We start from the raw sequence: 12,870 nt of genomic DNA on the forward strand, positions 1-12,870 counted from the left end.
TCACTAAAGTCATACTTTGTTGGCACGAACGTCTCATCGACAACCCCAGTTGCCGCCGGCAGCAATAAAAAAAAATGGTCAATGTACAATACCATACCAATGAGAATTTAACAATAGACAAAAGCAAACAACTACAGGATAAAACAAGTATGAGAGGAAATTATGTGACTCATTAATAGTGAAAATCGTGAAAATCAAAGGATCAGCATCTTTTCATTTTTGTTTTCTTATGAGTTTGGAATGATTTAAGGTAGTGTTGTGGCACACTCCTGGCTAGTAACAACACATCACAGTTGCCTTCAATAATTAGCTCTCTTCCTTCTTGGTATTGAACAACAATGGATAAGATCCAACACAAGTATGTTGATGCAAGAGGTCTTAAGCTTCACATAGCTGAAATTGGAACAGGTGATCAAGTGGTGTTTTTCTTACATGGATTTCCTGAAATTTGGTATTCTTGGAGATACCAAATGATTGCAGTAGAAAACGCAGGATATCGAGCAATTGCGCCTGATGTTCGAGGCTATGGGTTATCGGAAATTCCCCAAGAACCTGAAAAATCTACCTTCCTTGAACTTGTCCATGATCTAGCCGCTATCTTTGATTCCTTGGCCATCTCAAAGGTTGGTATTCTTGTAGTGCGTTTTTGAAATTCCGAGTCCTGTTAGGCTTCTTGATTAACTTCCTTTTGATATTTCTGGAACAGGCTTTTGTAATTGGGAAAGATTTTGGAGCTTTGACAGCTTATCAGTTTGCAATTTTACACCCTGAGAAAGTGATCGGACTTGTTACATGCGGGATTCCGTATATGCCTCCGGGTGGTATTGACCAATTACTCAGTTTGGTACCCGAAGGTTTCTACATTTCAAGGTGGAAGGTAAATTTATATTTATTTCGTTGGCAAACACATAAGAAATGACAATAATTAAGGTAGCAAGCAGCCAAGCAATGATATTAATATCGGTGATTTGTATGTGAATGTAGGAGCCTGCGGGAAGAGCTGAAGCAGATTTCGGACGTCTTGAAGTTAAGAATGTAGTACGAAACATTTACGTGCTCTTTTCTAAGAGTGAATTACCTATATCAGGGGAAGATAAAGAAATCATGGACTTGGTAGATGAGTCTCATCCTCTCCCATCCTGGTTCACCGAAGAAGATCTCTTTGCTTATGCTGCTCTTTATGAGAAATCTGGTTTTCGTACTGCGTTGCAAGTTCCATACAGGTAATCCACCTAGCTACCAGTGAGGTTTTGATAAATATAGAGTCATTCTATGCTCAAATGTTGGTATGTTGTACTATATGTAGGTCACTTGCAGAAAGCTTTCCTATAAGCAATCCGATTGTAAAGACTCCAGCGCTGCTGATCATGGGTGGGAAAGACTACGTTCTGAAACTTCCTGGAATGGAAGAGTATATAACAAGCGGCGGAGTGAAGGAACATGTACCTGATCTGGAGATCAAGTTTTTACCAGAAGGAAGTCATTTCGTCCAGGAGCAAGACCCAGACGAGGTGAACGAGCTCATCATCACCTTCCTTAAAAAATACGTATGATCTGGATGAGGTGAAGTCCCAATCTTCATGAGCTTCTGCAAATGTGCATTCATCAGTATGCTACGCCTCGTTTTTTTAGTTAATGTGTAATAAGTAATTATATCGAATGCAAGTGACTTGGTGAAATTCGTCAGTGGAGTCATGGGGTTTGTTTGTAATGGTTTATGCATCTAGGAAGGTATAAGTGTACTGAGATTCAACTCTAAGAAACTTTAACTAGTCTTTGCTTTCTGGTATCAAATTTATAGGATGAGAAATGTGCCTGAAATTGAAAAGACATGCACAAACTGGTTTCAGTTTAATTTGCAATATCAAAAACCAACATTTTTGAGTTGAATTCACAAATTGTGCAACAAGTATTTGCTTCCTGAGTTGTCTATATTCAACTGGAAAGGCGCAGCTGGAACAGGTTTACCAAAACATAGATACATATTTTTGAAAAAGCTAAGCCGGCTGCAGGGACAATCAGGCTCATCAACAATGGTAAGATATAAATGATAATCCTACCTACCAACAGAATACTGCAGAACCATGTTTTTGCAAATTATACTTGAAATTGCTACATGATTAATACAGAAACCAGATTGGAGATTAAGGCTCCACGAAATCTTAAACATCTGAATCTTCTTGGATTTTGCTTCAATTGATTGTAATATGCATCATTGGTTATGTATTGCTGCTCTACAGGACCTTCCCTGCCTAACCGGTGGCATAAACATTCCAGACATGAAGCAAATCAGAACAGTAACAGTGAAACCAGCTGTCACTCCAACTCCAAATGTTGGCCCAAATATTGCCACATTGCTTTCTTCCTCGTCATTCCCTGAGGGGGGACTTTCCCAAGGTTCACTTTTAGAAGTAGGGTGAACATTACATCCCAAATCTTGGAGATCATGGTTCCCTTCGAAACTTGAACAGGGGAAAGTCGAGAACTGTCCACCTGCGGGAACTTTCCCAAACAAGTGGTTGTATGCTACGCAGAACCGCGACAAAAAACTCAGAGAGGTTAGTGAAGAAGGTATCATCCCTGATAGATTATTATGGGACAAATCCAATACCTCTAAACTTTCCATACCTGATAGTTCAGGTGGAATAGGTCCTTCAAGATGATTTGACTGTAAATCCAACAGATGGAGTTTCTTCAGGTTCCCAAATTCTGGCAGTACTTGTCCACTGAGCATGTTGCAGCTGAGCTTCAAAGTTGGTGGAAAACTTAATATTCGGTTGTACTGCATTCCCCTCGCAGACAGGCCCCGTTTCATGAAAAGCGGAGCAGCAAGGGGATTTTCAAATGATATATTGCGATCGATGAGGCTCGGCATTTGGGTCAAGCCTATTGGGATCTCTCCAGAAAGAGAATTCCTTGACAAGTCCAAGTAAAATAGAGATTCTAGTTGGCTGAACCAGTCTGGAATAGTACCAACTAAGCGGTTCCAAGATAAATCTAAAAGTTGCAATTTGGTGCTGCTGCTCAGCCAATACGGAATCGAACCTGTGAGCCTGCTGTTTGGAATTATGAGAGCCTGCAGACTTTTGAACTCAAAATTTGCATCTGGGATCTCCTCACCATGGAAGTTGATTGAAAGAATTAGTGTGGTAAGGTTCTTGCAATGTTGAACAGCCTCAAGAGTAGACGATATTTTATGAAGGCTGGTATTGGAGAGTGAGAGGAAAGAGAGAGCATGTAGATTCTTAAAGCTGTCGGGAACTGAAGAGTTAAGGTAGTTCCGAGCAAGATTTAAAAATCTTAATTCTCGACAAGAAGATAGACTATCGGGAATTGGCCCGCGAAACTGATTCGAACCGAGATCAAGGAACCTTAAACTGACCATATTTGTCCAGTTAAGATTTAACGATCCTTCAAAAGAATTGTTCCGAAGATTCAAGAACTGAATTGTTGGGGAATTTAACAATGAAGTTGGCAGAAAACCAGATAGGAAGTTTGAATGAGCATTAAAATACTCCAGCTTTCGCAGGCTCGCAAATATATTTGGGAGGGTGTGTGAGAAACTATTCTGGGATAAATCTAACTTTACAAGGTTAGAGAGATTAGCGACTCCAATCAGTGACCCAGAGATGCTATTGCCCTGAATATGTAATGTGTTTAACTGTTTTAGCATCCATAAATCATCTGGTAGATTTCCTGAAAGATTATTGGAATCAAGGGAAAGATGTTGCAATGAAGTACAATTTCCAAACCCAGCTGGAAATGCTCCAGCAAAGTAGTTTACCGAGACATCAAAATATGTTATCGCCGGTAGATTAATATCAACTGTTATCGAACCACTAAAATGATTATCACTTAAATCTAAAACTTCAAGGTTTAGCAAACTGAACAATTTAACTGGCAGCATACCTGTAAAGGAATTGTGCGAGAGATTCAAGTACCGTAGTTGGTCAAATCCATCCAATGCATCGGACAGATTCCCGCTTAAGGATCTGTCTCCAAGCTCCAGACCCACAACCTTTTTATCCCAAACACTAGAACCATTTAATCCCAACTTGATAGAAGACTCACATAGAACGCCGACCCAATTACAGCAATCTGAATTCTTACCCCATGAATTAATACGAGACTCCAGACCTTTTGCGAAATCATTCAAAGCTCTCAGGTCTTCGGGATTGCAGTTCAGGTTTTGAGAATTCAAGACCTGAACATGAACAGAAATGACCAAAAAGGCAAACAACTTCCAATAGTCTACAACAACACCCATATCAAAATCAATCAAGAAATACCAAAAACTAGCTAGTAAAATCTCGATAGATTAGTCTAGAGGAGGAAGCAATGAAGTCGAGTACAGTTTCGTTATTCAATCTCTGTTATTTTCCATCTCTTTGGTTCACAAGATGGAAATTTCACCCCAAGGACCTGAAATCTAACCAACTCCATTGACTACACTAATAATGTCGACATTGACTACACTATTTTCATAATGATGCAGTTTACAAGAAAGTCTTTGCCTTCTCTCCTGATTTTCCACCTTCCTGACTTTTTTTTCTCATCTCACTCTCTATTTTTCAAGAAATCTATTGCGTGTACTATGTTTGACTCTGAAATCCCTCAGGCCTCGGCCACTGGTTTCTCCTCTTTATCTTTTATCTTTTGGAGTTTTTCTTGTGGAATTTCCTGCACTAATTACACCGTATATGGGTCTGCAGAGGTGCAGATCCACTGCAAGTCTCAGTATTAACACACTGTGAGTATCGCGTCACAAGATCACTTCACTTTTCTTTTCTGCAGCCAAGTCTATGTTACAGTAAAGTGGAGATACAAACATAAACTAAGTTATTACACAATTAAGGTTGTTGTAAGCCAATATGTCATCTAAGACATTACCTATTCATGCATCACAATCTATTTACATTACCTATTCAAGATCATCTGCTTTGTATTCCAAGCTTAACCTCTGGGATCAGCATTCCAGACATGAAGCAAACCAATACAGTGACACTAAAACCTGTTGCTATTCCAACTGCAAATGGAAGCCCGAAAATTGTCATCTTACTTTCTTTTGGGTCATCACCTGAAGTAGAAGTTTCCTTTGGAGAAGTAGGAAGAGGATTACAACCGGGAGCTTGGAGATCAAGGTTTCCCTCAATACTCGAACAAGGGAAGGTCGAAAATTGACCGCCTAAAGGGATGTTTCCAACCAAGTTGTTGTATGCTGCATTAAACTGTGATAAAAAGCTTAGGGATGTCAATGAATAAGGTATGCTTCCTGATAGGTTATTGTGAGACAGATCCAACACCTCCAAGCTTGTCATGCCACACAATTCAGGAGGAATAGATCCTTGGAGATGATTTGACTTCAGTATCAACAAATGGAGTTTCTTCAAGTTCCCAAATTCTGGCCATACTTGTCCAATGAGCATGTTATAGCTCAAGTCCAAAGTTGGTGGAAAACTCCAAAACTGTGTGTATTGCAATTCGGTTAGACCTTGAGTGCGACCAATGACGAATGGAAAATTGACGGAGTCATCCAATAAAACGTCGCGTTAAATGAGGCTTTGCAGTCTGGTTAAGCCTTTTGGGATTTCTCCAGATAGAGAATTGTTTGACATATCTATGTGAAAGAGAAATTTAAGACCGCTTAACCAGTTTGGAATGAACCCACTGAAGTGGTTCCTAGAAATATCCAAGACCTGCAACTTGGAACAGCTTCTTAACCATTTTGGAATCAAACCTGTCAGACCACAATCTGGAATAACCAGAACCTTCAGGCTTTGAAACTGGAGATTTGCGTTTGCGAGCATGTCTTCACCATGGAAATTTGAGGCAAGAATCAGGACTGTTAGGTTCCTACATTGTTGTAAAATTTCAAGGGTGGACGAAATATTATAAAGGTTGGTATTAGTGAGTGCTAGGAAGAAAAGGGAATGTAGGTTCCTGAATGTATCAGGGAGTTGAGAGTTAAGGTAGTTCTGACGCAGTCCTAAATTTCTTAGTTCTCGACAGTAAGAGAGGCTGTCGGGTATTGGACCATGAAATTTATTGTAACCGAGATGAAGCGATCTGAGATTAACCATCTTTGTCCAATTAAGATTAATTGAACCACTTAAAGAATTATTGCGAAGATTCAGATAATAAACCAGTGGAGATGTTAGCAATGAAGCTGGCAGAGGACCTGACAAGTTGTTTGAATGAGCTGAAAAATACTCTAGTTTTGCTAAGCTAGTAAAATTATCCGGGAGTGTCTGCGTGAACTCATTTTGTGATAAATCAAACTGGACAAGGTTCGACAAGTTACCTAATCCATTCAATGACCCCGAGAGACAATTGTCCTGAATATATAATCGGTTTAACTTCTTTAGCCTCCATAAATCACTTGGTAGAGTCCCTGAAAGATAATTGGAATTAATGGAGAGATGTTGTAAGGATGTGCAGTTCCCGAAACCAACGGGGAAATTTCCACTAAACAAGTTCAATGAGAGATTAAGAACTTCAATGTAGGTTGAGTTTGTGCAGAAGCCTGTGTCAAGGGCACCTTCAAGTAAATTAATAGAGACATCGAGAAATCTAATAGAAGTTGGCCAAGATTTTACCATGATTGGACCACTGAACCCATTGTCACTCAAATCCAAGACCTCGAGGTTATGCATGAAGAATAGTTCAACTGGCAGGCAACATACCTTTGAGGAAATTGTCAGAGAAATTTAAGTATCTGAGGTGTTTCAAATGAACCACTGACACAGGAAAATTCCCTTTCAATTGTCTGCTTCCAAGATCCAAAACAACAACCCTTGTTTCCCAAACACTAGAACCCTCTAAACCAATGCTAGAAAACAACTCGCACATGACGCCAACCCAACTGCAACAATCATAATTCTTTCGCCAGCCAGTAATCCCCGACTCCAAACCTTTTGCGATTTCATCCAGTGCTCTAAAGTCATCTGAACTGCAGGTCTCATTCACAGAATATGATACCTGAGCATGAGCAAGAAAAACAAAAATAAAAGTAAATGATTTCGAAAAATCTCTAATGCCCATATGTCAGAAAATGAGTTAACATACATGAGATAGATCATGAAAGCAACACTGACATTTCAGAAAACTTAAGTGATCAAAACCCAGTTCATGAAGTTTAGACACCTTAATCTCTTCATTTTGTTCCAGACATGTTAAATGAATAGAAGTGTGTAGAACATGGAAACCACCACCACTGCCTTTTAAATATAACTAACTACGCATTGAAGGGACCACATTTGGCGTGGTATCCTTTTCTTCCTGATGAAACAAGCTGTCAATTTCAGCTCAGGACTGGAGTCAACTACAATTGGATGTTTCCTGGTTAGGCTGACATGAATGGACCAAACACCCACAAGTTAGCACCTATAAATGAATAGAAAAACTTACAGCAAATTTGACTTGCAACATGTTTCTATTTAAACTGAAATATACTAAACAATATGCCAAAATTGCTTAGTCTCATCTTCGGAGATTCATTTGAAGGTGGAGCAATTGAGCACCAAATTGATCATTTGCCTAGATAAAATTTTGCTATTGGACAAAACGATGAAGTAACAAGCAAAACGACCTTTACAGATTTGTGCAGAAATACTAGAACAAAGCAAATTGTTATACCAGAATAGGATGCATGTTTTAATATGGATTATCCATTCAAGTTCAAGAACAAACAAAATTATTGCACATTCACTATGGTTATAGGATAATTTTTTAACATTCCACCAAAGATTGCATTATTATTTGTACTCCAGTGGTCAAAATCAAAACCCAAAATGAGTTCCAAGTACAGAACATAGAAACCACTGCCTTTCAGATATAAAATACTAAATACACATTGATTGACCTGAAATTTATAGGACCTTACTTGACATGGTATCCTGTTCTTGACCATAGGATCCGTTTCCCATTCCTCCAGAATATAAATGATGGGGAGGCCACTAACTACAACTTCGAAAATCAGGACCAAATTTTCCTATTATCCTAGAGAATTTTGCGAAGTGTTGGGGTGGCCATGGCCACCCACAACTTACATGTAGCTCCGCCACTGCCTCCAGACACTATTTGAACTTCAGTTCCATCTGTGCATCACAAATGAGTTAGAAAACTGAAAAGAAAAAAAAAATCAAATAAGAATCATATGTAATGAGAAAACCTAGATTCATGGAATTAAGAGCTTTAGCACGATCAAGAGTGATGGTAGCATTTGGTTTTACTAGATCTTCTTCTTGCCAACCATGGGGGTGCAAATGAAGAACTTTTTTTAAGGTTAATTGATGAAAACGGCTGTGAGGAAATGGGTTTGATTTTGTTTGAAAATCTTCGCGTCATGGTTTGAGCTTCGTTTGTCATTCAAGTTCTAGACTACACAGAGGATAGTATTAGTCGGTAAACTGGGTAGTTTCTGTTTTAGTAGGGTGTTTGCCTGTTTGGATACAACTTAAAAGTCAAAAGGTGAAAAGTTAAGTCGAACAGTCTTGCTGGACCCACCAAAGAATTTGCACCCTAAATGCACCAAGAGAGATCGCACGGACTCAGGACAGCATTTGGTGCATTGGTACAGGGGTGGGGCGGAATTGGGCCTCACCCATCCTCTCACACGGTGAGAATGTGGTACAAATTCTTCGGTGAATAAATCATTTTCGTTTTGAGAATAGCTTCTAGAAAATAAAAAACATTCTTTGGTTCAAAAAGTTGTTGGAAAATTTGAGGACTACTTTTTTAGTTTCCAAAAGTCATTCTGAATTTTGTATTTTCCACTTTGTTTAATAAAAAAGTTACTTTTTATTTCCTATCCAAACACTTCTAAACACTATACTAGGGATGTCCGTTCTTCGGTTTGGTTTGGTTTTCTGCCAAACCTAAAGACCAAACCAACGTCTCTTATAAGAAAGCAAATCAGATCATGCTTGATTTAGAATACTAGAAACAAGAACCGTCCCATCCGATTTTTCGGTTTTTTTTAATAGACTTTTAGTTTTAACTCGTAAATCAAAATTATAAAACAACTCATCGTAAACAAAATAAATAAAGCAAATCATACTCTGATCATATCAAATAAATAATGTTTCATTATAAAAGCTAAAAAGGAACTACAATCCGCATAACTCTTTTCTCTTGTCAATTAAATAAATAACGTTTTACTGAAGTGTATATATACTGTATTATGATGGAAAGCTCGCTACACATTATTATGGTTTTTGCCAGGGTTTTTTTGTTCTAACTCTCGGTTTTCTCTTCGGTTTGTGTTTTTGGATTGTTGGTTCTTTTGTGACATCAAGCCAAAACCAACCACCTAGAATCGGTTTTTTCGTTTTTGGATTTTTCAGTCTCTGATTTTCTGGTTTTTTTTGTCAGTTTGGACTAGTTCGGTTCGGGTAGAAAAGCGAACCATGGGAACTTCTATAGTATACCAAATTGCTTGGTCTCATTTTCGAGATTAAAATTCACTCGAAGGTGTGGACCAATTCACTATTTGAGCACCAAAATGATCATTTATCTAGAAAAAAAAAAGTTTTGCAATTCATTATGTTAGAGCATTGCTCGGTCAAACTCACATGCGTTGCTATCTCAAGCATGTTTGTCAATGTTAGTGATCAAAACTATAAGTCTTGATTTCTAGTCTATTATAGCTAAGTCTCGGACTAGGATAGAAAGTGTAGTTGAGCTCAAGAACTTCATGGCGATTCATCATACAAGAAGAAGAACTACTCAAGGAACCGGTGGAACTTCTCGACAAAAAGGTATGTGAAGACTTGAACTTATCTGTCACTCAAAAGTATATCTACTATATCTCCTATTATTTGAGCCAAGAAGTCGTATGCTATATATATAGACTTGGATCATACACATTTGGTATTTCGAGCCGAGTATACCTCGCTTATTTATATCTCGAAATATGTGTTGGTAAGCTTTTCGCTTCGATCAAGTTTATTTTTACCTAGTGACGAAAGTTATGATATGTTTCAATCACTTTGAAAATTGCTTTGAAGAGAAATGGTTTGTGAATAACAACTATATAACGTCCTCTAAGAATGTTTCAATGATTGAAATGAGAGTTTAGATTACATAACCAATGGCGGACACAAGCATTGTTGTGTGTGTAAGTCCTATTCCTTGAACCAAAGTTTGGGAACTTTGTTGATCAAGAGAAACCGGAAGAATGTCTTTGCCAAGTCCGCGGACTGCCGAACTTCTCATCCCGAGAAATTCTGCTGGAGTTGACAAACAAGACTAGTCCGCGAACCCAGTCCGCGAACCGGCGGTAATTCTTTGCCGAGATTTTCTGCTGGAGTTTGTAAACTCTACCGGTTGCTTAAATCCGCGAACCTAGTCTGCGAACTTGAGAAAGGTTATATATCTGAAGATGATTTCTGAACTTAAACTTAAAAAGACTAAGGAATGCAGTATCCAAACCGTGGCATAAAATTTCATGAACCGATTCAAGTGAATCAAATCATCTTAGCTTCAATTGTATCTTGTGTAGTACATGAGATTTCTTTGCAATTGAACAACTCTCTAACTAATTCATTTGAAGTCATTTGAACTAGTTATGGTGAAGAAGAACATGGTTGATATGAAATGCTCATATGGCTAACCTTTTGGTTGACTATTATTGAACCAACAAGTGCATACGTTTGGGTACGGTTAACAAACCTATAAGTGTGCATTGTCAAGTGTGTGTAACAAGCTAAGTTTCCGATCTAACGGTTGAGAAATATTAGCTTGAATCTAAATCTGGTTTTCATCTAACGGTGGATATTGTTTGCTTTGTGACCAAGGAAAAACCCTGATTTGAAAGACTATGTAAAGGAGACATCTAGTATTGTGCAAAACTAATCCCCACACCTTACGTGTGATACTAGTTTGCATACTAGAGTCGATTCTCCTTTAACCTGTGGTTTTCTTTTCTCAAACCGGGTTAACGACTTAAAGACTTCATTGGGGTTGTGAAGACAGACCGATACTACTTTTATCGTAGTTGTGTGATATGATCTTGCATCTTCTATCGTACGAGTACAATCATATTGATTGGCTTGAGATTGATATCTCCGATAGGTATAAAAAGTAATCACAAACGTCTTCGTCTCATCGTTTGTGATTCCACAACATCTTGTTTCGCTACCATATGATAAAGATTGTTGTGAGGTGATTTATTAATCTAGGTTGTTCTTCGGGAATATAAGATCGGATTATCAATTGGTTCCTGTTCACCTTGATTATTACCAAAAGACGGAACAAAACCTTTTGGGTTTATCTGTGGGAGACAGATTGATCCTTTGATAGACTTGTCTGTGTGAGACAGATTTTTTTATTTTCAAAGCCTGCGATTTTGGGTCGTAGCAACTCTTAGTTGTGGGTGAGATCATCTAAGGGAATCAAGTGCGCAGTATCCTACTGGGATCATAGGCGTAGGAGCATAACTGTACCTTGGATCAGTGGGAGATTGATTGGGGTTCAACTACAGTATAGTCCGAAGTTAGCTTGGAGTAGGCTAGTGTCTGTAGCGGCTTAATACAGTGTGTGTTCAATCTGGACTAGGTTCTGGGGTTTTTCAGCATTTGCGGTTTCCTCGTTAACAAAATTTCTAGTGTCTGTGTTATTTCTATTTCCACATTATATTTGTTTATATAATTGAAATAATACAGGTTGTGCGTTTGAATCAATCAATTGGAAATCCAACCTTTGGTTGCTGATTGATGTTGATTGATCCTTGGATATTAGTCTTTGGTACCATCCAAGTTATTCCTTGTATTTGATAAAGACTCGTTGATTGTTATTAGCTTGAGTAAAGATCAAATCAAGAGAGAGATATTAACTCCTCAATATACTTTAATCTAGACTGAGTCTGACTGTCTAGTTGATTCTCTAACAAAGTATATTGGAGTTAGTCCATACAGATTGCTAAGAGAAATATTGGGTAGTGTTGTTAGACCCCCGCTTTTTCACATTAAACGATGAAGTCGAAGCAAGGTGAGGGATGAGTGCATAAATACTACTACTAGTGAAGAACTATAATAAAGCAAATTGTTAATACCCAAACAACAAACACAATTACTGACATTAGACGCGGTTAAAAATTGAAATCAATAAGCCCGTCTAGCTCAGTTGGTAGAGCGCAAGGCTCTTAACCTTGTGGTCGTGGGTTCGAGCCCCACGGTGGGCGTGTGTTTTTGAATGAAGCACAAAGAGGGGAATAAGAGCTAATATTGGGAACCCACTAACTTGAATTCATAAAGAGGGTAACAATAAAAGTGGTAAGACAATCCAGAATTCCACATTTTGTTTCTCACATAGTAATAGTAATTTTATTAGACTTATCTCCTTTGAAGTATATAGCCTTGGCTGACAGGCCCGGGTAATCTCCGAGAATTTCATCTTGATGGGGATAGACCATTACATTTGTTGGTCTTAAATGAGGAATTCCTAGTAAGGGCGAGTCATCAGCTGGCGTTGACTACGTCCCTGCCATTTGTACACACCCCCCGTCGCTCCAACCAATCGAATGGTCCGGTAAAGTGTTCGGATCATGATGACGCAGGAGGTTCAACGCCGGTGATGTCGCGAGGATTTCGCTGAACCTTATCATTTATAGGAAGGAGAAGTCATAACAAGGTTTCCGTAGGTGAACCTGCGAAAGGATCATTGTCGAAACCTTCCCAGCAGAACGACCGACGAACACGTGAATCCAAGTTTAGTTGTGATGCAAGTGAGGAGATATCCACCTTGCTCCATCGCTCGGTCATGGAGTTGGTTAACGCCCTCTCTTCGTGTCGAAAAACAAACCCAATGAACGGCAAGCGCCAAGGAAAAAAATTGGATACTAGCGTGCCTCTTCTCTTTCTCCTGTTTCGG

At 38.7% G+C, this 12,870-nt stretch overlaps 5 protein-coding genes and 1 non-coding gene across 7 annotated transcripts; 2 read left to right on the top strand and 4 right to left on the bottom strand.

The window, feature by feature from the left end:
• Positions 1-270: 270 nt before the first annotated feature.
• LOC113322268 (AB hydrolase superfamily protein YfhM-like) lies at positions 271-1,890 on the top strand. The gene is made up of 4 exons (XM_026570331.1): positions 271-623; positions 707-877; positions 985-1,223; positions 1,307-1,890. The coding sequence occupies exons 1-4, from the start codon at positions 339-341 to the stop codon at positions 1,551-1,553; spliced, it is 942 nt and encodes a 313-aa protein (XP_026426116.1). The 5' UTR covers positions 271-338; the 3' UTR covers positions 1,554-1,890.
• A 134-nt stretch (positions 1,891-2,024) lies between these two features.
• Positions 2,025-4,715, bottom strand: LOC113322267 (phytosulfokine receptor 1-like). 2 transcript variants are annotated; one of them, XM_026570330.1, is made up of 2 exons: positions 3,910-4,715; positions 2,025-3,696 (listed from the first exon to the last, which is right to left on the bottom strand). In XM_026570330.1, the coding sequence occupies exons 1-2, from the start codon at positions 4,265-4,267 to the stop codon at positions 2,213-2,215; spliced, it is 1,842 nt and encodes a 613-aa protein (XP_026426115.1). In that variant the 5' UTR covers positions 4,268-4,715; the 3' UTR covers positions 2,025-2,212. The 2 variants fall into 2 exon arrangements, with proteins under 2 accessions (XP_026426115.1, XP_026426114.1); XM_026570329.1 differs by having other exon boundaries at positions 2,025-3,825.
• Positions 4,716-4,931: 216 nt separating this feature from the next.
• Positions 4,932-5,518, bottom strand: LOC113324617 (phytosulfokine receptor 1-like). Its single transcript, XM_026572920.1, has one exon. It carries the CDS (start codon positions 5,424-5,426, stop codon positions 4,932-4,934), a length of 495 nt encoding a protein of 164 aa, XP_026428705.1. The 5' UTR covers positions 5,427-5,518.
• Positions 5,519-5,549: 31 nt separating this feature from the next.
• Positions 5,550-6,599, bottom strand: LOC113324618 (phytosulfokine receptor 1-like). The gene has a single exon (XM_026572921.1). The coding sequence runs from the start codon at positions 6,597-6,599 to the stop codon at positions 5,550-5,552; it is 1,050 nt and encodes a 349-aa protein (XP_026428706.1).
• Positions 6,424-7,925, bottom strand: LOC113324619 (phytosulfokine receptor 1-like). Its single transcript, XM_026572922.1, has 3 exons — positions 7,883-7,925; positions 7,144-7,217; positions 6,424-6,978 (listed from the first exon to the last, which is right to left on the bottom strand). The coding sequence occupies exons 1-3, from the start codon at positions 7,923-7,925 to the stop codon at positions 6,664-6,666; spliced, it is 432 nt and encodes a 143-aa protein (XP_026428707.1). The 3' UTR covers positions 6,424-6,663.
• A 4,183-nt stretch (positions 7,926-12,108) lies between these two features.
• On the top strand, positions 12,109-12,181 carry TRNAK-CUU. Its single transcript has one exon. It is a non-coding gene; the product is annotated as a tRNA-Lys (tRNA).
• The last annotated feature ends 689 nt before the right edge of the window (positions 12,182-12,870 follow it).

Source organism: Papaver somniferum, chromosome 11, assembly GCF_003573695.1.
Source record: "Papaver somniferum cultivar HN1 chromosome 11, ASM357369v1, whole genome shotgun sequence".
NCBI classification, from domain to species: Eukaryota; Viridiplantae; Streptophyta; class Magnoliopsida; order Ranunculales; family Papaveraceae; genus Papaver; species Papaver somniferum.